At 40.2% G+C, this 22,995-nt stretch overlaps 2 protein-coding genes across 6 annotated transcripts; one reads left to right on the top strand and one right to left on the bottom strand.

Moving 5' to 3' along the window:
* Positions 1 to 247: 247 nt before the first annotated feature.
* Positions 248 to 9,111, bottom strand: pdha1a (pyruvate dehydrogenase E1 subunit alpha 1a). The gene is made up of 11 exons (XM_039778663.1): positions 8,970 to 9,111; positions 8,045 to 8,113; positions 7,780 to 7,953; positions 7,411 to 7,537; positions 7,169 to 7,260; positions 6,515 to 6,607; positions 4,353 to 4,508; positions 3,883 to 3,954; positions 3,728 to 3,795; positions 2,980 to 3,088; positions 248 to 2,000 (listed from the first exon to the last, which is right to left on the bottom strand). Exons 1-11 carry the CDS (start codon positions 9,015 to 9,017, stop codon positions 1,836 to 1,838), a joined length of 1,173 nt encoding a protein of 390 aa, XP_039634597.1. The 5' UTR covers positions 9,018 to 9,111; the 3' UTR covers positions 248 to 1,835.
* Positions 9,112 to 9,911: 800 nt separating this feature from the next.
* map7d2a (MAP7 domain containing 2a) lies at positions 9,912 to 22,767 on the top strand. 5 transcript variants are annotated; one of them, XM_039778659.1, is made up of 17 exons: positions 9,912 to 10,311; positions 11,846 to 11,938; positions 12,399 to 12,485; positions 12,585 to 12,662; positions 13,217 to 13,380; positions 13,694 to 13,790; positions 14,504 to 14,593; positions 16,640 to 16,746; positions 16,867 to 16,982; positions 17,439 to 17,821; positions 17,918 to 18,065; positions 18,167 to 18,341; positions 18,480 to 18,584; positions 18,682 to 18,732; positions 18,942 to 18,981; positions 19,717 to 20,371; positions 20,479 to 22,767. In XM_039778659.1, exons 1-17 carry the CDS (start codon positions 10,275 to 10,277, stop codon positions 20,735 to 20,737), a joined length of 2,685 nt encoding a protein of 894 aa, XP_039634593.1. In that variant the 5' UTR covers positions 9,912 to 10,274; the 3' UTR covers positions 20,738 to 22,767. The 5 variants fall into 5 exon arrangements, with proteins under 5 accessions (XP_039634593.1, XP_039634592.1, XP_039634590.1 ...); XM_039778658.1 differs by having other exon boundaries at positions 9,914 to 10,311; positions 12,399 to 12,494; positions 18,945 to 18,981; XM_039778656.1 differs by having other exon boundaries at positions 9,914 to 10,311; positions 12,399 to 12,494.
* The last annotated feature ends 228 nt before the right edge of the window (positions 22,768 to 22,995 follow it).

Below are 22,995 nucleotides of genomic sequence, written 5' to 3'. Positions count from 1 at the left end.
CATGGGACTAAATACTCTCCCTAAAAGCAAATATTTAGACGATCAAAAAAGAGCCAGTGCTACCTCTACTGGTATAGTCCTACAAAATGAAAAGGTATTCATTTGGAAGACATGCCCTTTTGCATTTATAAACCAATAATTACTTTGCTATAAAAAAGTAATATGACTATGGTTCACTGAAGTACAAGCTCACAGTTTGGGACAATTAACCCAACAACATACATACAGACAAAGATGAGTACACAAATACAGTATCTTAGTCTTTTTATTACAGTGGCACACACATAAAAACAATGTTTCCATGGAGCGCTTCCCTGCATCATCTGTCACCCTCAATGTAACAGTTTATTACAACAAATACTCACACTGTGTGGGTTGTTTTAAGACAGGTATTGACAATTAAAATTGTAGTCTGTCTTCTTATTTGACTAAATACTTTTCACGTTACAGAGAAAAGGCCCTTCCCTTCTGGTACCCATTTAAGGGTTACAAGCACTTGTTACAATGGTTAGAAATACCAATGACTGAAAACTAACATGGTAGCTCGCTGCTAGCAGTCTTGATATGAAAGTTTTTTTTTTGCTACCTAGTTTAGTCATTTTCCTTTTTAACAATAATGTGTTCATGTACTTGACAAGAAAAAAAACAGACTGAAATTTAAAAAAGCCATTTATCCCTGTACATCTGAGCCAATAATGTACCACTGCTGAAGTGTTTAAATAGCACTAAACACCTTCTGAGCAAAACATACAAGTAGCACACAAAGCTACTGAATCAACAATACTTTACTCTTATGGGAATATGAAGTTTAGCTGATGAATGCACTCTGACTATAAGTCATCATGTTTACATTCACTGTTGTTTCCGCAATAGAGGTTTCAGTTTGTGGTCATTTTTGAGTGTAAATATTTACACACATGTACATCAAAAATTGAATAAAACCTTTCCAAAATACATGAAAATGAGCGGCTTATGTTTTTGTCATGAAACTCGAAGAAGGCACCTGAGCACCAGAGTATCGGCAAAATAAACACATGAAAGTTAACCCACTGTGAACCCGTCTTCAACCATCTGACTTTTAGAAGCGTCAGCATCAGCTGCTCAGCTCGGAGTGACACAAACATGAGACGACACATCCATCCTCTAAACAACATGAGACCTGCCAGGCACATTTGGTTTGGCAAGATAAATTAAAATATTTCAAACCTTTCCATTGGTATTCTTCACCCTCTCTTACAGTATATTAAAAGAAAAACATTGTCTATATATTGAGGTTGATAGTAACAACAGACTTTACCCTGCTGCCTCTTATGGTTCTTTGTAACAGGTTAAATAAAAAAATAAAAAGACTAAAACTGAAAACTGAATGATATATCATTCTCTTCATGAGATGAACAGCGATGGATGGACATCTGCTTTCTTACACCTCAAAAGTAACCCGAGAACATCATCAATCAAGCAAATTTAGAATCTAGTAAATATTTTATTCACATGGGGCCAGATTTACAAAACCTTCTAAGTGCCTAATGTTAAGGGAACCCTATATTCCTTAAAGTAGCTTAAGTAATTTCTTGAGGTTCGCTGTAAAATAAAAACAATTAAGGTATTATCTTGTCAATCTTTGTTAGTTTTATATTCAGAACATCTTTGGGAATATTGTCCCTGCTGTTCAACTGTACAACATGGAAATTAATTTACTTGCTGATGGTTCAAGCTCTGGGTCCGAGGCACCAGTTTATGGTACATTGTATGATGTGTGCGCATATGTGAGTGGCGGGGGGCGGGTATTATATTATTGGGTGGATGACGTGATGAAAAGAGGGGATGAAAATACTTTAGCTAACAGACTTCAGCTTGGTCCACGGGTTCGTACCGCGCACCTCCAGGGCTGGATTGTTGTAAAAGATGTGATTGCACAATTCTTCCAGTGGGGGTTCAGGATCTGTGGTGGCAAACTGAGCAGCGTCTTCAATTTCCTTCCTCACCGCCACATCAATCTCCTACAGACACCGCACAGGTAAGACAGAAGGTTATACTAGTTTAGAAATAATTAGAAAATTATTTAGAAAAAAATACATATATAAAATCATTTAGAAAAAATACATATATAAAATCATATATATAATTTGAATACATTGAAATATACAGTATGTTCAGGAATATTTTCAATAGGTCTTGATCACTGAGGCACCTGTAACAGATTAAAAAAAAACAGTATACAGAAGACAAATGTGTCTTACTAAAAACAAATCTTGTACTTTTGCCATTTTCTTAATGAACGGAACTAAACTAAAAAACACTTCCAAATGGTGCACTGCACTTCGAGTCCTCTGTTTGCCTGAGGTCAGCTTGTCATCTACAGTATTTGTGCTGTGGTGACTTCAGCTGGGATCACAAAGGACCAGTGAGACCAAGGACCAATGCACTGCAGCGTTGTGTGTGAATGCTTAATCAATATCCCTAAACTCCATGTTAATGTCATTTTTTTTAAATGCAAAATTCTGTCACAAACGTATATTCACTACTCCCAACCAGTGCATACAAACAGCTGAAGGCATGGTATTGTGCACTTGACTCACTATAAAACAATCTATTGCTAGGGTTTTCTAGATGCATGCTATGTAGATGTCTTGCACCTATATGTTGTTAATGTGGTTAGATGCATTCATGACCACCTCAGAATGTTTGGTTTTTTGGTTTGGTAATTTGTGCTTTCAATCTCATTACCCCAAACACACATTAGCTCCAGCCATCTTCACAATAAAATATGCTTCTTTCCCTTCGCGTTTGTCTTCTTTTACAAATCGACAACCTTGTTGAAAACACATGGTGGGACTCTTGGATTAATTACGCTTTCAAAATCTAAACTAAAAACAATATTTAAAAAAGTGCTATGGATGATACATATATGTGAATTTATCAGTAGACAACTCTCTGTAGCAGCATTTTTTCACTTTAAAAACTGAAAATATTTGCTACCTTGAGCTCCTCTATGCTGGCCATGTTGTTGCTGAGCATGCGGTCCTTCAGCATGGAGATAGGGTCACTCTTACCGCGGACCTCCTGGATCTCCTCACGTGTGCGGTAGCTGAGAGGGGAGAGATTGGTGCAGGGATGTTGTAGGGATGCACGAATACAATCTTCTTTTTTAGAGCTGACACCAAATCCAAGTGCTACAACTTAAGTATTATATATATATAAATCTTGATTACCAGCATTACATTCCTTTTACTAACCACTATCAATATGAAGATAATTGATTTGGGGTCATTGCAAATAACCATAATAATCCCCTTAATACTGGTGGAGGGATCTGGTATTTTTGTTTCAACAGAACAAAATTCAGGTAACTTGGCTCTGATTTGTGGTTTGTTTACATTTCTCATCCTGTATTACTGAAGCCAGGCATTCGTTTGCTACAGGCAATAGCAATATTAGAGTCTGTATTCAGCCCATCCCTAGGCTGTGGTCTGGGCATTGCAAGGCCACTACAGTAGGAAGGAGGGTACATAAAGACTACTGTGGGACAGTGGCAGAAGCAAGGGGCAGCGGCACAGTGGGGATAACATTTTTACGTCAAATTATTATTAATACATGAATAAAATGATTATTATTCAATTAAGAAACGTGCTTTAAAGACAATATATGTATAGCAATCAGTTACAGCAAACATTTAAATTGTAATGAAGTAAAGTTTACAAAGATCAGGAGCTGTGATATATTTTACCTGACACCAGGATCGCTCATACTGTGTCCGTGATAGCGGTAGGTTTGAAGCTCCATGAGCATGGGACCCTAATTAAAAAGGTAGAACAAAAATAACTTAGCTGAGAAACTGACAACCACATTTCCTGCGTTTCATATTCAGTGTTTTTAACTCACCTTCCCAGATCGGCAGTGATCAGCTGCAAACTTGGTTGCTTCCCGAACACACAGAACATCCATTCCATCCACCTGGACGCAAAAAAAAAAAACAATACCCCAAATTTAATTTATCATGTGCCTCTTTCAAGAAATACATTATAGGAATTTCTAATGAACTGATCATATGGACAGCAAAAGGACAACAACACTCACAACACCTTTTTATCAAGTTTCACATTACAACAAAAATTGCTGTTGACTAAATACATGAGTAGGGATACTGTGTATATGGGGTACTGTACTGTATATCAAGGTTTGAGTGATACTAGGTATGCATCATATTACATTTATTTGGCATATACTTGTTCTCACCACAGATATGTTGCTAAAGCTGTGCAAACATATAGAAAAAACATATGAATTCTATTGTATAGTCTGTTTAATCAGCGGGGGGAAAAAAGGTTCAAAGACATGAGTAAGGACAGTACCCTGAGACCAGGAATGAAGTCTCCTCTCTTGTAGTAGTCTGTGCTGGCTGCAGCTCGCTCCACTGACGTGCCCATGCCATACCTGTTGTTCTCACAGATGAAGATGGCGGGCAGCTTCCAAAGCGCTGCCATATTGTAGGATTCAAAAATCTGACCCTGTGAAGTTCACAAAGGATTTCTTTTAACGTGGCAGAAAGATAGGACTGTTCTTTTTGTTAGGTTACAATAGAAGTATAGAGCAAAGTAAATATTATACAAGTCTGTTTATGTAAACAGCTTGGGAAGTGTCTTATTTCATTTCAGTTAACAGCAGCCTAGGTTAGCTCAGTTACAGGATGTCTATAGGATCAGTAGCAGCTCTGATTCAAAAGTAGAGAAACAGACTATTAGGGCCCATTCAGACCAGAAAAAGCAGGGCTGTGCGGTATTGGGAGTGTCACTTAAATGGCCCTAACAAGTAGACTTTATATTTCACAATTATTGTTTTTCGTTTATAGATCTCTACATTTCTGACTACACTTGAAGGCAGCTTCATTTTATGGAGAAAGAGAGAAAAAAAAAAAGAGACTGTGAATGTGTTTTGTTGTTTGGCAAACAGTCAGCTGTTCCACAAACTCCTGGCCAGTTAAGTGCTTGTGTTTTGTTTTTACCCTCATAGGGTTATAAAACTTTCTTGTGGCATCAATAGAGGCAGTGATGTTTCCTGTTTACTGTACGGGACTCTCACACCGCCTCAAAACGGACTGACAAGTCTGTTACATGATTGGCCACCGCAGGGTGACATTGGGTTGTGTTTCTCCAAAAGTTGAATCTCTGGCTTTTTTCCGGCTCCGCGCTGCAGCCTCCACTGCCGCATGGATAGATATTTATGAAGTATAGTAGCAGTAGTAAATAAAGTACAGTAGTATAAAACCTTCATTATTGGAGAAATACTGGGCCTAATTTACTAACACTAGCGCAGTTTGCGCTGCGTCTGTTTATGCGAGTTCGGTAATAGCGCACGCTATGCTTCCACATTTTGCGTAATATTTATCAACCCTGACCCCCATCAGGCAATCAGCGTCTTTCTCCGCCCCCTAGACTGTAAATTGCACTGTAGCAAAGCGGTACTTGTGCTATGATATGGCTGAGTGCAGACTGCGATATTCCCACTGCTGATGCTATGACTGTTTGAAATGATCCTGATGCCAATATTTGTAATGTAGCGAGGAGTTTAACTGCTGGAATGGGATGTGAACACTGAGTGGGAGATTCAATTTCATCTTTGATTTCTTCCAGTAACTCTAATATTGCATGGCTGCTTGATCTGTAACGCTAAATGATGTTGTGTTCACTGACAAAGTGTGATTCTTGTGTTAAAAATATTTTCAGCCTCGCCTAGGTCTTCGTCTTGCTCAAATTACTGTTGCCATTTCACCAGCGGCATAAAGGTCTACGAGGAAACTCTATTGCGGCTGGTTTAGACCTGCTTTTAAGAGGCGGAGAATTTCCCCCGCAGAATAGAGGCGCGCTCTTACTTACAGTCTTTGTAAATACCACGGAATATATAATTAGGTGCACTTTGCGCTCATCCTCCCACCTCTTTGGGTGGAACTCCCAATTTCCCCACGAACGCATATTGAAATAGACAATCTGCGATTTTACCCAAGTGCGCCCTGTTTGTAAATAGCCCGCATCGGTTACGTCCGTCTTTGCGACCAATTAGCGCCTGGAAACAGACGCAAACGGCTTGATAAATCTAGCCCACTGTCCCCTACTTTGAACGAAGCTGCTATTGATTCTATCCAGTAATTAAACTGCCTCCGTCGGCCGTCAGACGGTCAGGCAAAAACACAGGTCTTTTTATTCATTTTGAATGGGGGTAATGCATTTAGGCTGCAGTGGGGGTAGACGCAGAGTGGGCAATCAAAAAACACAGCAGGCCTGTGGCGAAAAGTTGGAGAAATGCAACCCCAGGTCAAGCTGTGGTGGCCAATCATGTAATCATGGTCAGTGTATCTCTGCCACAAGAAAGTTTTTAAACATTATGAGGGTTAAAAAAAAAAAAGGGGGGGGTTCACACAAATGGCCCGTTTCATTTACACTCCGCCCCGCCGAAAATCACCGGATCACTTTTCTTGTTGTGGATACCCACTAAAACCTCAGGGATTTCTGGGCTATACCTGATTGGCAGCACCATCACCATAGAGACTGACACACAGCTCGTTGTTGCCAAGATACTTGCAGGCCAGAGCAATACCAGCACCCAGGGGAACCTGGGGAGAATTCAGAGATGTCTGGGGTTACATTATATTAATCTTTATGTATAAAGCACTTGTTTAAACAACATAACAAGAAGCGAATTCACGAAGTGGAGTCTTATGTTGTTACGATCTGTTTGGCACTGACACAATGTCATTAGTCTAGGTGGTGCCTCGAGTTCAATGACAACGTATGGCTCGAGAAATCAGATAATATCAATAATTGCTTGTTCTTCTTGGTTTCTTGCCATAATATTTCCAGCAAAACGGCAGCATAAGCCACGCCGTTATGGAATATGCAGGCAAACATAAGCATGTTTGTGACCAATGTCCCCTTCCTTTAGATCCACAATATCAGACCCACCATGCCTTTTAAGACATATCACAAGTACATCAAACTGACAGCATACTTGTAGGACATGTAGATTTATGTTTACACCCACAGCATGTGAATCGATTCGGTACATTCCAATTTCATCATCACTCCAGCTCAGAGAGCATGTGATACAAAGAAACAATGATAAATCCACTGATTTCCTTTTCAAAACAGCTTGCTAATAGACTTCACTAATATACCTGAGCTCCGACAATTCCATTTCCTCCATAGAAGTGTTTAGTGTACATGTGCATAGAGCCTCCTTTGCCCTTTGCAATACCTCCTCTTCTGCCTGTAAATTAAAAAAAAACAAAAAAAGGGGTAAGAAAGCTGAGGTGAAAGATAAACAGAAGAAATATTTGCATCTCAAAATCAACTGTGATTGGAGCTCAAAATTATCTTGTGACGGAAAATGTCACAATGTAAAATATTGCAGACTCACCGGTGAGCTCAGCCATGATCTCCTTCACAGTCCCTCCTCTGGTGTAAGTGTAGCCGTGGGCACGGTACGCAGTGATCAGGTGGTCTGTCAAATTAATTCCCGCTTCGATTCCAACTGCACAGGCCTCCTACAAGGAAAAAACAAACAGCTTGAAATTGTTTTTGAAATGTATTATATTGATATATTTAAAAAGGTTTTGCCGTCAGTCGAGTTTTAAAGTGATGAATGATATCCGGTTGTATTAGAAGGCAGACTTTACTTTATGTCATTTAATATTTTTCCACAGCAGAAAACTTATTACTATAACATTGAAGTGAAACTCTTTCTATATTTTTACTATAGTTTAGGAAAACATATAGTGCACTCAACCTGGCCGTCATACAAGTGGCAGAATCCTCTGATGATCTTCTGCTTATACAGCTGATCTGCTTTCAGCTCCATACGCCTTATGGTCTGCATGGTGCGGTAGTACTGCAGGCCCTCCTCACGAGTCATAACCACCTGAGTAGCCGGGGCCTCGTCCAGCTTGTGGATGTCACATTTCTAAAGAGAAGAAAATACCCACAATAATGCACAAGCTGCCATATGCATTGATCAGTTTCGTACAAAATTCAACTTGGTGTTTGAAGCTTACCTTTATTTCAAAGGTAGCCTCGGTTGTGAAGTCAGCATATGTGCGTGCTGACACGACTGCTGCAGCTCCCTGGTGGGAGACACGATATAAAAATAAATAAATAAAAGACAAATCTGCTAAGATTTGAAAATGTTCAATACAACACCTGAGTTTCAGTATCAATACCAAAGCAATTTTTTTTTCTTTCTTTAAAAAAATAAAAAGGCATGTTTTTAACAAACCCTTTTTTCCCCATTTAAAAAAAATAATCCAGAAGTTATTAATATTAATTTTAATTATATTAATTGTTGTCTAAAACACAACCTGCTGTCCTAGTGTGAAATTATTTTGTTTTCGCCGCATAGTGTACTCTGCTCTCCGGCTTGAAAGTGCTGTGACTTACGTTGACACCACTTGTGCTATTTCATTTATTTTCCATTGGATATTGAAGTGCATATCCGTGTTTTGGCATGCCTGGTCGAGTAGCACTATATCCATGGTATTGGAAGGGGGACTTAATTCTTGCATGTTTTGTTTTGTTGTGCATGATCAAAAAACTAAACTGACATAACTAACCTTAATTAGTAGGAAACATAACGTTATATCAAAGTTGACCACAAGTATTAAACATTTCAGGTATATCATTCTGTTTAGCAAGAAAACTAATCAGAATAGATAATGTACAGCTCCTGAACCCATATAGAGAACAAAAGAGTTCAACTACGTCAAATATAACGTTATACACTGCATAGTGTGCAGATGTTAGTTAGCTGAGTTAGCCATAGACAGTGAAATTAAGGAGTTAGCCAAACGAGCTATCATTCGGCCCTACAAGGTCAGAACAGCGATGACAGTCTTGTTTTGGGTTAACGTTGGATGTCTTAGAGGGAGACTGTAATGCTATGTTTGGCTAAGAGCGTCCATAGTTTAAATTTAATATACTTACATTTCTCTGAGCACAAGCCCGCAGCACATTAGAGATATTGGTCAGCATCCTTAGCTAGCTCACAGTTCCGTCCTTCTGCTAGGCTCTGTCCTTCCGGCTCCGCTCGCTCTTCTTCTTCTTCTCTGTCTTCAATAACGGCAGAAAGTACTCTGCTGCCACCATTTCTCCTCTGGTCTGTATGTGGTAACACATGTTTGAAATAATATGTTTTGGATTAAATAAACAATGATAATAATACGTATTAGTATTACAATAATACATTATTAATAATTACAATAATTTTTATTTGTATTTACATATTTTGACCTAATTAAAACCGAGTATGTAGGAAGGTATTGAAGTGATCATCCTTCCTTTGCCACAAACTAAGCTCACACAGTGTTGATGGTGACAAGATACAGAAATGACCATAAAGCATTGCTATTACACTAAATAAGGACACATGTCACGTTTTATATGTTTTATAGGCAATGCATGAACAAATAATATTTTGGTTTGCCAAACTCTATGCTTTTCATGGTGACTTTACTTATGTTGTTCTCCATGGGATCCACTTGGATCCACTGCAAAGGCTTCTTCTTCTTCTTCTTCTTCTTCTTCTTCTTCTTCTTCTTCTTCTTCTTCTTTTATTGTTTGCTATCTAGACTAAGGGGTTTATAAGTGAGATGAGTGAGGGGGCATTTTTGTCAGCCACTGAAGTCTGAACATGTGATAGGTTATCAATGGTAAACCTTTTGTGCATTAGGGCCTATGATAAAATCAAGTAGGAAACAGTTAGGCTAATTGTTGCATTAATATAGGCTATGGGTGCAAACTCGGCCTAGGCGAGCACGCTCTGATTCTGCGTGTTGTCCTTCTGCCTGTCATTGCATTAGAGCCAGCTAAATTTGGTTAGGACCTGGCTGAGCTGTGTGCAGAGAGGAAATCTCCCCCATCTACCGGCAATGTGTTGATATCAGGGCGGGCTTACGCTGCGACGCACAGTGTGGTCGGTCGGTATAAACTCGATTGTGTGCGCATCATCATCTCCGCTCCAGCCCCAGCATCTCTCTCCTCCGTCCATCCACAAAAGACTCTCCTGTCCTGCCTGTCATCGCCTGTCCTGCCTATCTCTCCAGCCTTCATAATGACCTTCTAATTGAATAGTGTGTGTTCTTGTTGTTGTTTTTGTCCACTGTGGCTGCGCTTATTGCTGCTGACGTGAAGGGAAACGGATAGGCTACCTGTGCTGCATTGGCATCACCGCAGTGTTTTGGGTGACAGCACGTCCATACATTTGGGTGTTTTGTGCCTGTGACATCTACCATGGCAAAAACAGTCACATCATCCAGTGCAATAACAGGTAAGCTTGATGTAACGTGTGTTAGGCTTAGTTTAATCACGCTTTCGGGCTCTGTTCAATGTGTTTGCGACGCGATTTAAAGCAGCATCATCAATGACGCAATTGACATTCCCATTGCTGGATCTGCGATCATGATCGGGCTTCACTGTTTTGTTTATTCGGGGAGGCTCACTGGTCTGTTTGTTTTTAATAGGCTAGATGCATGTCTATAAGGTGCACATTTTTTATTTTCTTTCAAATGAACCCAAATCACCAGGCCTTATGGTTTTTATTACGAGTGAAAGTGAGCAAAACTGGTGTGCCTCTTTTGTGTCCTTTGCTTCTGTCATTGTATTACACTTTTTCATACAGTCCCGTCAAAGCTAAATCAGACGTATGTGTGTAGCCTTTTTTTTTTCAGTGATGACGCCACACAATCAGATAAAAGGGTTCAATTGGGTGTTGAGTGAGGACACTGGATTGCTGCCTCTGACCCTGGAGGACAGACCCATGGATTATACTTTGTACTTTTTATGAGCATCAAACCATTGTGTGATGACTTTGTTAGACAGGGTCATTGTCCTCCACTCCCTAAAAGAAGGAAAATCTTCCTGCATGTCCATACATTTGACACAATTTATAGAGTGACTCTATACTATTCTAGAAAAGAGAAACATACTTTCCCCTGTCGCATTAGTTCACTGCTTCATTTCACTTTCTCATGTCTATATGGCAGCATCATTGTTTTGTTTCTGCAGCTTGTATTTTTACAATCAGGTTGGATGTTACAGACTAATGCCTGTAGCACTATAAGACATAGCATATGGGTGGTATTCCCCTCAAAACCATAAATGCTAAATACACCCAGTTCATTTGAGGTAGACTACCAGTGTGGCCACTGAAGAAATCAATGCAATGTTAGCATGGAAAATGATAAATGTTACAAGTTAAGCATGATGGATGTGTACAGTAATATGTTTCGTTAATAACATAAAAGCCTAGGTCAAGTGAGAAAGTAGCTCTCCTGTCTGATATCTGCCAAACTACATTTAAGAGGGCCTCGGGGTTGTCTGCCAGGTTTCAGTATTCACAATAAAAGCCCTGACTGGAAACAGGGTAATTCATTTGATCAAGTGAAGCGACTGACTTTGTTGGCAGTTTAGCCGACAATGCACATATTGATCAGTGAATTTGTGGAATTAAACTTTTTTTTTATTTTTATTTTTTTTACTTCTGGTTCACTTGGATTGAGAGGCATGTTCAAGATGTAGTTATTTGGAGACTGTTATCAACTGATATCCATATTACATAATATATTTATCTAATCATTATTTATTGAATTTTTTTTATTTTAAATATACTGATATATAAGACATTTGTTTAATTACATCAGCCTGTGACTGTGGTTTCTTTCAAAGAATAAGAAGAAGAAGAAAGAATAATCTTTCTCTTCTCCATTCACACTTTTTACAACCATTGTGATAGTGATGTGAGAATAGCAGCTTGCTGTTTAGATCAATGCTCTATGTATCTTTTTATTTGTTTTGTGCGTTAGGTGTAAAGATGGCACCACCGTCCATCACTTTACTTCCTGACAAGAGATCTCCGACAAATGGTCACAGCTCTCCAGCCCGAGCTGGAAAAACTAGTGAGTAATACTCTCCGGCTTCTGTTACATGATGCCCTCTTTCCTTCCAAGTGGTTTCATCCGGATAAAAATCACTGACAATGATTAGAAATATTGCACAATAAGAAACATTATAGAATGCATGATATGAGTAGACCCATACATGTTAGGAAAATGTGTTTCAGGGCTGCTCTGTTATTAGCAGCATCTACCAAAAGCGGCATTCAGCATGTGTGGAGTGACTATCCATCAAGGACAGCCTCCTCCCCTCTCCTGCATATTGCTGCAGTTTGCCCTTGGCATGGGGCTGCTTGGCCTTTTTTGCAACACAATGCATTTAACACAGAGCAGCCCCAAACAGAGCTGAAGACATGTTTCCCTCTGCTGGTAACAAAGCAGAACTGCAGGTCAGTAGTGTGGTGCTGATGTTATTCCTCTTTAGAGAAATGTGCTCTCTTTCCTTCTGTCATGGTGATCCCAGCTCCATCTAACACAGAGAAGAAGCCACAAATAAATGGACACGCATCCCCTTCACACTTAGCAGCTAACATCAATAACAACCATGCAGGTAAACAAAGTAAGTATCTACATTTGATTCTATTAAATGGCTTTTTCTCTCTGCTCCCACTGTCTTTTTTGTTCTCTGACATCTTCATTCATCTTACAGATGTGGAGGGTTATATGAAGACGGACGACAGGATGCGATTAGCCAAAGAGAGACGTGAGGAGAGGGAGAAAAGCCTTGGTAAGTGGTGTCCTTTTCTTTTTGCACAAGTGCAAACAAAGAGGTTGATTTTTGTAAACTGAGAAGCTCTAAAATGTCTGCAAGTTCCTGCTGAAATTATTTGTCAGTGCAGTTTCCCTGCAAAGTTTTTTGTCATGACCTTTTTCTCTCCACAGTATAATTGGGTATGGAAGGGCTTTGCAAGCCAGTAAAAGTGGAGTTCATACTATTTGATATGATGAGCTATGTCACTTGAGACAATGTGACAGTAACATAGAATTTTCCAGAAGTAGGTCAGTTAATCATGCAGCTCCTGCAGTTGCCTCGTGATGACAAAGAATTCTATCTTCATGATAGTCTCCAGTGTGGATTGACGGATACAAATTCACATAAAAGTTCACGTAATACTAAAAGATTTTTTAAGTGTGTAGTTACATGAAAAGTACACTATGTGTATATATTCTGAACTCTACGCGACCAGCTAAATAGTAAAAAGCCACCGGCAACAACATTGGTCCATTAACTCGGATTTTTGTCCATGGAACCTGGAGCAGAATTTGTCTTGTCTCTTTCAGCGGCCCGAGAGCAGCTGATCAGGGAGAAGGAGCGCAGAGCTCGGCTGCAGTACGAACGCACAGTGGAGGAACGCTGGAGGCGGCTGGAGGAGCAGAGGCAGAAAGAGGAGCTCCGCAGAAATGCAGTGGGGGAGAAGAGGAGGCACCAGCTCGAGGAGGACAGGGTCAGCTGATTAAACAAACAAAAAATCATAATCAATGTCCAATCTAAGAATGCATCTAATTTGTGGTAGTGTGTGTGTGTGTGTGTGTGTGTGTGTGTGTGTGTGTGTGTGTGTGTGTGTGTGTGTGTGTGTGTGTGTGTGTGTGTGTGTGTGTGTGTGTGTGTGTGTGTGTGTGCAAGATACATACAATATGCATTCATGTGACTTATCCCTGGCAGTGTGTAAAAATGACAAAGAAACAAACCAGTAGAGGGTTGACAGAAGTGAGGTGACAGTGTTCAATTAAAGATCAGCTCTGCTGTGTTGTGTTTAGGAGCGACTTGAGGCCCTGATGAAACGCTCTCTGGAGCGAAGCCTTCAGCTGGAGCAGAGGACCAAACGCTGGAGCAGAGGCTGCTCTACAGGACCAGGTAAGAACACAGCCTGCAGATGGTTTTGGATATGAGAGGCATGGATGCATTATATGAAACTGAGAAGTTGTAGGATATGGAAGAAAAGTTTTTCCTTTTCCATAAGGATTGCATTTTGCTGTATTTCTGTGAGACATCATGACACAGTACAGGTTTGTGTGTGTGTGTGTGTGTGTGTGTGTGTGTGTGTGTGTGTGTGTGTGTGTGTGTGTGTGTGTGTGTGTGTGTGTGTGTGTGTGTGTGTGTGTGTAAAAGAGAGCCTTTCTCTTAAACTGATCATTGCCGACAGCCTGGCTTCTGAAGTACGCATGAGCAGAAATGTGTTCCTGGTTTCCCAACAGAGATAGGATGAAGTTACATATCTGCACTGGAGTCTGTGTAGCACTAAATCACACCTTTTTAAATTTCTGTGGATGATTGAAATAATGGAAATGTGAAAATATGACAGAAATTATGTGTGCGCATGACTGTCTGCCACAGTGGCATTTTTGATCACAAATGGGAAGTCACCACAGTCTGAAATTTTCATAACCTACACATAATGGCTTTAAATCAGACAAACAAATAAATGCCTGTTTTGGTTCCATTACATCAGGACAACCCTGCTGGTATGTTAACTTCCATCCAGGTTTCTACAGTTGGATGAGGAATTGCTCAGATAAACTGTTCATAATGCTATGTCTGCTCTGCTCTGCTCCGCCCGCTGCCTATAGGTGACAGTGAGAATGTCCCACTCCCTTTCTCTGCTGCCTCCGCCTTTTCCCATGGCATTGCCTCCCCCCTTCCTGCTGTCAGCGAATCTGGTAAAGTTAAGCCCCCCTTGCCCTCCCAAATGTATCACCCCTCCTGTTCATCCAACAGTTACCCTGTCTGTGTTCGTTTGCCTTTTGGCGAGCTGAAACATCAACTCAAACCAAACGCAAACGTGTTGCTCCTCTGATGCATGCTTGTTAAGCTGCTCTGTTGTTGAACCTCTGTGCAAATGTGATAAAATATACGTCTGCAAAGTAATCTGTATGTTCTCTGTAGGCTTTGGTATGTTTGCTGTGTTGTGCTTTGCTGCAGTGGCTTTCATCTTTGAGTTACCGTCACAAAAGCCAATGTGGAAGCGCAACACTGTGGAGACGGGCTTCAGGGGTACAAATTAGCAGGAAGATGTTATCAGTGCGGCAGCATTTCCTGGCATATATCCAAACTGGTCTTACTATTATCTAACCTAATTTTCAGGTAGAACAAAGCTGAAACATTTCCATCCTCCTAATGTTCTCGAGGGACTTTCATTCTTTCCTCTTTTGTAGAGGCAAACTGCAGTATGACAGCAAACGGACCACCATGCCGGAAAAAAAGAGGACAATAAGAAAATGCACCAGCATCAGCTATTTCATAGACTGTATAAATATTGTTTTCCTCCATTAATACATCCCTTTCAGCCCAGTATTCATATGTGCCACATTTGTTTAAAGGTCCCATATTATATAAAATGGGTTTTTCATTTCTTTTTGGATTATGAAGCAGGTCGAGGTGCTACAGCAGATGCGGAAGACCCAGGTTAAACCCATCTTAAAGAGACAGGTGCTAAAATGAAGCGTTTGTTACAGTGTGTCAATACAGGTATAATCAGACAGTATGAGAAAAATAATGTTTTAAAATTAAACATGTTCTAGTGGAAACCCAAAATACAAGTATGAACCTGAACATGTGCAACATAGGTCCCCTTTAAGTAAACATGTGTTCAGTATATATAGTTCTCTTTTATATTTCCCTAGAAACCAACCTACGGATTAGTTTTCCCAGATTAGTAACCTCTTAGTAATTACAAACAGGCTAAAGGATACTGGATCAGAATGACTTAAAAATCTCAATGATCTTAAACACTAGAGGTATTATTTTCACAGTTTGTAGATGAGTTAGATGTATTTGTTTTTCAAAATGAAAGCAGCTAAGTGGTGCTGACCTTAGGTCCCTAGGGTAGACTGTTTTGGAGATTAATTGCACATGACCTAGAATAGAAATTAAATAGACAAAGATACAGTTATCCCACTGAGAGAGCTGCACAGAGATTACTCTCTACAGATGGTGACAGATGGATGAGAAGTTACAAGAGATGGCAAGAAGGCAGCTTCTGGTGTTGTTGGATGTGTTTGATGTGTAGGGTCTTTGCTTTTGTGATTGTGAGTTTGCACAAGGTCCGTGTGTGTTTTCATTTGCTGTCATTGTTTTGGGAGCGGCAAAGAGAGAAATGTTGGGAATTTGGTTCGAGACTATTTTTCACAGCCACTATGCTGGCATGTGTGTGCTTGTGTCACACTGCATAGTAGCATACAGACTCAGGATTAACAGTGGCATTAACACACCATATTATGTCTGACTCTTGGCTGAATCAGTCACACGGGCAGTTGAAAGACAAAGGCGCGTTCAATATCCTACCCTCAGTCAGGTCAAAATCTAATTCGGGGAAATCAATAGCCTCTTTTTGGCAGAAACAGAACAAGAATGTCCATTAGGACAGAAGTGCTGACTGGAATGCTGATAAATATTTTATTGTTTTGTAAATTTGCAGGTTTTCTATCCAAACAAAAAACTGATTACCACAACTTCAACCAGAGAATAAAAACGTATCATTCAGTGAAACATGGATGCCATAAATCCCTAATACATTTATACTTTGTGGCTTAAAATGCAACAGACCTGCCAACTGACTTTGGCTGCAAAAATGAGTCTGTAAGCTCCAACTGGGTGCAGCACACAGTGTCCGGTCAAGCCCTCCCCTGGCAACTGTATTAAAAAACTCTGTCACTTGTAGTTTGCCATCATTTAATTTGATACGCATGGTGTTTGTCATTATGTAGCGCCCTGCAGCCCTCACAGGTCACCTTTCCGTGGCTCGCTGAATCCTGCGGATCACAACAGATCTGGACTTCAGGGTGGCTCTCAGTCCACTCCCAATACCCCTAAGGTCAGAACTCGTACATACTCATGTGATGTACCTTGACATTAAGTATACTTACATAACATCTGCCAGAATCAAACATTAGTGGATACAGAAAACTTTTGTCTTAAATCACACTGCTTACAGAAAGAGCGGCTGCGCAGGGAGAGAAGAACTGCATCCCCAGGTTGTGGATCCCCTGTGAGAAGATCGGAATCCCCTGCAAGTGTCACAAGGCACTTGGCTTCCCCTACTACCTCTAAGTGAGATTATTTGTTTGGTGAACGGTGGGCAAATGTGGCTGTCAACAGGGACCATTAGCTTGTTCACACAGCATTATTTAAAAAAAATATTTTTTTGTCATTTCATTCTTTAGGGAGACACTATTGGCTAGACAGTTTTTTAATGCACTGTTCAATTTTGAGGTTTTGGTTATTTTGCATCCATAACATGTCTTCTTTGAGACTTTTCTCAATCTGAGTTTTTTTCTCATACTCTGAGCCAGAAATCTCCATTTCAGTAGCATTTACATACACCAAATGTTATATTTTCATTTCTATCTATATTCTGAAGGTTTTTACAGAGGGGTTTGATCATATATCATAGCCTTTACATTTATATTACTGGGGAATTTTCATGGTGCTATCTATTAGTTAAAATCTTTACCCTATTCACCTGTAGTGTCTACCCTTAAGCCAAACATCTCTCTCTGTGTGCAGGCTGGCATCTAAGATGCGTGCCCAGTCTCCCAGCAATGCACATCAGTACCATAACTCTCCTACAAGACATCGTCCAAACCTGTCACCTGATGAGAGGAAAGCAGAAGACAAGAAGGTGGAGAAACCCAGTGAACAATCCAAAGCAGAGAAAAAGAATACTGACATCAACAGCACAAATCCATCTTCACAAGATGAGAAGAATGTGGTCAACACTGAAAGCATTAAACTCAGATCTTCTAAAGGTGAAACCTTGGATAGGCATTTCAAAGGTGACACATCTGAAAAAAACCAGTCCCCTGACAGAAAGGACCACGTGTCCCCCAAAGTGGATTCCTCAGAGAAGAAGACGCAGAGCAACGCTCAGGATGGAGACAAGAAAAAAGGTGGACTTTATAGAAATGACTGTATTTGTAATCTTACACTAAATCAAGTTTTAGTAGTGCACTGATCTTACACCAGTCTTTCTGTGTGTTTGACAGAATCAGCACCATGCTCGTCCACAGGGAAGGTAGCAGCTGGCACAACGAATGCAGAGGAGGCTACCAGGTTGCTGGCAGAGCGTAGGCGTCAGGCTCGGGCTCAGAAAGAAGTGGAAGAGAAAAAGCGTGAACAAGAGGAAGAAGAACGGTGAGTTCATTGAATAAATCATGAATTAAAGACTGCACTGAATAGTCTGTGGGATTTAAGTCTTTAAATGGTTTTAATAAGTGTACGCACCTGCCGATCAGACTAAGGAAAGAGCAGCTGAGGAAGCAACTCGCACAGGAGCAGCGACAGCAGGAGGCAAAGGCTCAGCAAGTGAAGCAAAATGGGAAAAATGAGGAAGATCTTCACAGGTTGAAACAAGAAGAAGACAAACAAAAGAAGGAGGAGCAGGAGCTACAGACCCAGATGAACAAAGAGGTGAGAGTTCTTTATAATGTGACGGGCAGTTGTTTTTGCCCTGTTGTTATAAGTATTGGATTTAGATTTTTGGTAAATTTCTTGTGAATTTCAGGAGAATTTTTGGCATGTTGTGTAAATTGTGCTCTGTCTTAACAGAGAGAAAAAGTCCAAGTCAAGGCTCAGGTCGACACAGCGCGTCAGCGGCAAGACAGAGAACTGCAGAAGCAACAAGAAGAAGAGGAGAGGCAACTGAGGAAAAAGGTTATTTTAAACAGCTGCATGTTGCACTTGGAAAATTTTAAACTCTGAATTCTGGAAAATGTACACAGTGATTGAATGTTGACATGTTTTTTTGCAGAGAATTGAAGAGATCATGAAGAGAACTAGGAAGGGTGAAGCTGACTTGAAGGTACTGTAAGAGACGTCCCCCGTTCTCGTACAGTAGTCCCGTCGCCTTTAAGCACCTGCTGATTATGTGATTTTTCAACTTTAATTTATTAAACCTCTGACTTTCGGTTGTTTTTATCTTTATTAAATTTTATTGTTGGTGATACTATGGTTTTGTGTCCTGATTACCACAAATGTTGACTTGATCGTCTCTGTTCTGCATTGAATCAGAAGGAGGAGCAGGTGGAGACGAAGCCCGTCTCACCACCAGGTTAGTACTGTATGTTATACAGTCGCTCTGCAAAGACTTACGTTTGCTTGCTGCCCCTGCTTACTCTACCCCTCTCGGTATGCCTTGCAGCTGTAAAAATGCAAACAGGGCATGCATAGTTCATGATGTGATTCATTTATTATCTTATTTGAGCATGCGCAGCGGTAATGTACATTTTTATGAGTTGGCTTGTGTGAAATCTCAATAGGGGACATATGCCAATATTTTTATCCAGCATTCTTGTTATTGTCTTGTTATGCAATAATTCTGAAGCTTTGGCTTTGGCTATTCAGAAGAATGAACAGATATGATCCTTGTCTACATCAACCAAGCAATTTGTTCTGTGGGCCATTACAATTAAAACCACTTGATGGAGTATTGAGCAGCAGCCAAGGACTTTCCTCTTGGTGCTGATAGGGCACTTTTTACCGTAGAGCAGAGTCATGGGAGCTGACTGTCAAATTAGCTGCTCTTGAAAACGTCCTTGGAAGATTTATTCAGAGACTGCTCTGCGCAGTGTGAGCTCACACTTTATTTGGGGTGTCCGGTGTTCATTTTCAACTCATTTGGGTTTTACAATTGAGCCAATGTCAATATTCAGGCAATATTTAGTATCAACTTGTCCAGTAAAACTGTTGATATGTGACATCAAGTCGACACAAAGAAATGAATTTGATGGAAATGGGACAGTCCAAATAAAGTGAAGCCCACTGTGATGTTTTTCATCCTCCACAGGTGAAGTAAAGACTGTTCACACTAATGATCAGGTGAACGAGCAAGCAATCCAAAAGGTTGAGTTTCAGGTTAAAGAGCAGGTCTCAGTCAACATGAAGGAATGTGCCGTGGTGAAGAAAGAAGCAGCAGGAGCACAGATTGACAATCAGAAGAGTTTGCAAGTGAAAAACAACACTTATCAAGTGACAACAACACGCAGTGTTCCTGACAAGAGGCCGGACACCAAACGCACCACTGAAGAGCATGGCGGCCATCTTACCAGAGAGGGCAAAGCCTGTATCCTCAAGCAACAGGGAAGAGAGGTGGAAATTAATGTAAACAAGCAGCACAGTGCACATGTTAAAGACCAAATAAATAAAGAGCTGACAAAGCCAACAGCAGATGCCAAAGTCAACCAAAGGGAAGGTGGTATGATGAATGGAGCAGTAAAGGGTGAAGTAAGCGCCTTGAAGAGAAGCCATCTAATTGCTGAGGTAAACAAACAACAGAGCCTGCATGTGTTGGCAGCTGCTAAAGGAGGGTCCCAGATGGAGGTCATTAGACCCTCGGTGGCACCCCTGCCATTGGGACACCTTTCACCGCCAATCATCAAGCTGGCGCCACTAGATGTGAAGGGTACAGGGTCTTGTGATGAGGTGCAGTCCATGGAGGTCAGGTGAGTCATCAGGTAACCCTGCAGTACTGTCCGCATTACACACTTGTTCTTCAAGGACACCAATATTATGAATTTTTTTAATATATTTTTTTATTATTACATTACAGCCCGGCTTCAAAGGAGGAACTGATTTCCATCCCAGAGTTCTCGCCAGTCAACGAAATCCAGCACAGCAGTGTGAGTAACAGCCGTGCTCTTGAAGACCTGATGGACCTGACAGGCAGCGTCACCTACCCCAAACTGTCCTCTGGGGGCAACAAAGGCGACTGCAACAAGAACCTCATTGAGGGTGTTGTTAGTCCCATGTCAGACTCAAAACTCATTGGGATGTCGCCTCCATCCTCAAATAAACTTAGCATCCAGTAGTCCATTAATCTCTCTTTTTCTTCCTCTCTCGCTTGCCTTTTCTCTTTTCCCTCTCTCTGTTACACACACACACACACACACTCACGGGATGTCACATCTTTGAGTGTGTGCCCCCGTGTCACTACATTTATGGGAATCGAGCCATAGAGATTGACTTAAAAAAAACTGTAAACCATGACTTGCAATATAAAGAGAACACATATTATATTCTAATCAAATAGCAACTGACCATTGAAAGTAGGCCTCTGTGTCAAATACTCTATCTACCATGTCTGTGTGCGCAAGATGAGCACGTGAAAGAGGATCAGGGAGAGGTTTGTCTGGATGCGCGAAATAATGACCAAAATCAGGGTTTTAAATATTATAGACATTTAGAAAACATACTATTACTAATGTATGGTAATTTTCCCTGCATAGATTCCTCACTGGGGTCCCAATTCTGTCCCAGTAGTACAAGAGTAACAACAAAGCCTTCTCAGAGCATTGATGACTGCATTTATACCTCTGTCTTTCCACATGCCCTCTTAAGCCTTTAAATCTAATTCAGTGTGTTGCTGGAAAAGGCATGACTATTTAATTTTCCTGATAGCCTAATTTAATAATATTTAAAAAATGTTCATCCCATGTTATTCATGCATGTGTTGATTATTGATTCGGCTTGAATTTAATGGATTTATCTGGCAAACTAAACCAAGCAGGGCTCCTTTACTCTTCCTATCCCAGCGTGGTCGGACCATGGGATTGTTAACATTTTATATTTAATTGCAATGAGATGATTCCCTTTATGTTTTTTAAATCTTTAACTGGGACTTTCTAACTGCACGTTTAGTGAAGAGGATGATTCCAAAGCTGTCATCTTGAATGTTATCCCACATTGAGAAAATCATGGCATCAACGCAAATGATGGCACAGACCTATACTACATGTTTTTTGCAGACTAGAGTTAATTGCTAACTTGAACTCTACTGCGATTATACAGTAATTTCATTAATAAATCTGATTTAACTGGCAAGACGCTCATATTTTTAATGATTCCATTGATGAGATGGATTTCCCGTGATGAAAATAGTGACAGCTGAGCAGCTTCATGTCGTTTAAAAGGTTTTCTGTAGGTGTGCCTTATATGTAAAGGGTTTCCAAGGCACAGCGCTAATAGCTGCATTAATCTTTTTGACATACAGTAACGTAAATAGATTCTAATCAATAGGTATCTGGCTGTTGATGTGTAAGACTGAATTGCACTGAGGCAGGAATGTCTGCTTAACAATCAACTTGTGAGTGTGCCCTGTAAGATTCTGTTTTTCTTCTTCCATAATGTTGTACAGTGTGGTCCTGTGTAGGAATTATCCAGTGGGCTCCGTTAACTTCTTGAGCAATTTATGAAATGATAATTGCAATGTTTCATTTTCTGTCTCTAAATGTGATTTCAGTAGAAATGCCTTATGAATAGTCAGCGAATTTCTGTGCAAATCATTTTACGGTCTTCTGGCTGTGTAACTTTTCTGTTTGCCCACTGGGGTTGTTGCGTGTGACCTGTAATACTTGAACCTTGGTTTCAAACGCTTCATCTCTGTCATGCTGCAAAAAACAACTATGCCAACAGCTTATATACATTATTATGCCATTTATAAAGTGACATTTAGATTATTGTTCTGCGGACAATACATAGCCTGAAAAGACAAAGGCTTTTTTAATTGTCTTATGTGAAGTAGCCATATATGTACGTAACATACAGTATTTGAAAGTTAGGATTTGATGTAGGCCTATAGTTTGCATATTCAAACATTGCAGTTCCACATTGACTAAAATGACATTCTTTTGCAAAGAAGATTGAAACAACAAATGAGTGTAAAGAAGTTATACAGTATATACAATGACTTAAAAAAAGTATTCAAGTTTGCTAATACCCATATTTCAAAACAAATCACAGTCAGCTCAATTCTTTAAGTTATGTAATTACTGTAGACATTGTGCATGGTTAGCATGATCATAACATTGTTATCTGAAACAATAAAATCTACAACTGGGAATTTTGTGTTTTTGTTTGTGTGTTTATGTGTGTTCGTGTTATCAGTTAACATAGGGAAAGGTCGATTATATCCGGAACACAAAGTGAAGAAAGAAATGGAAGACTTCAGAGAAAGAGAATGAGATGTACAAAGAAAGAAATCACACAAACAGATACAAAACATACACACACAACAATGTCTGATGTAACAACCCTGCAATAAATCCGGCAGCACCCTCATGAAGTTCCT

Source organism: Perca fluviatilis, chromosome 16 (assembly GCF_010015445.1).
Source record: "Perca fluviatilis chromosome 16, GENO_Pfluv_1.0, whole genome shotgun sequence".
Taxonomy (NCBI): domain Eukaryota; kingdom Metazoa; phylum Chordata; class Actinopteri; order Perciformes; family Percidae; genus Perca; species Perca fluviatilis.
The sequence above is the reverse complement of the archived record's forward strand: the minus strand, read 5'-3'. Positions and strand labels throughout refer to the sequence as shown.

Excerpts from the sequence above, each read along its gene's own strand:
- pdha1a (XM_039778663.1), bottom strand. The coding sequence starts at position 9,017 with ATGCTGACCAATATCTCTAATGTGCTGCGGGCTTGTGCTCAGAGAAAT. Across the intron at positions 6,608-7,168 it reads ATGGAATTGTCGGAGCTCAG|GTTCCCCTGGGTGCTGGTAT; the intron begins GTATATTAGTGA and ends AATTCTCCCCAG. Across the intron at positions 3,089-3,727 it reads ATGAGCGATCCTGGTGTCAG|CTACCGCACACGTGAGGAGA; the intron begins GTAAAATATATC and ends CTCCCCTCTCAG.
- map7d2a (XM_039778656.1), top strand. The coding sequence starts at position 10,275 with ATGGCAAAAACAGTCACATCATCCAGTGCAATAACAG. Across the intron at positions 13,791-14,503 it reads AGGCTGCTCTACAGGACCAG|GTGACAGTGAGAATGTCCCA; the intron begins GTAAGAACACAG and ends CGCTGCCTATAG. Across the intron at positions 20,372-20,478 it reads GTGCAGTCCATGGAGGTCAG|CCCGGCTTCAAAGGAGGAAC; the intron begins GTGAGTCATCAG and ends ATTACATTACAG.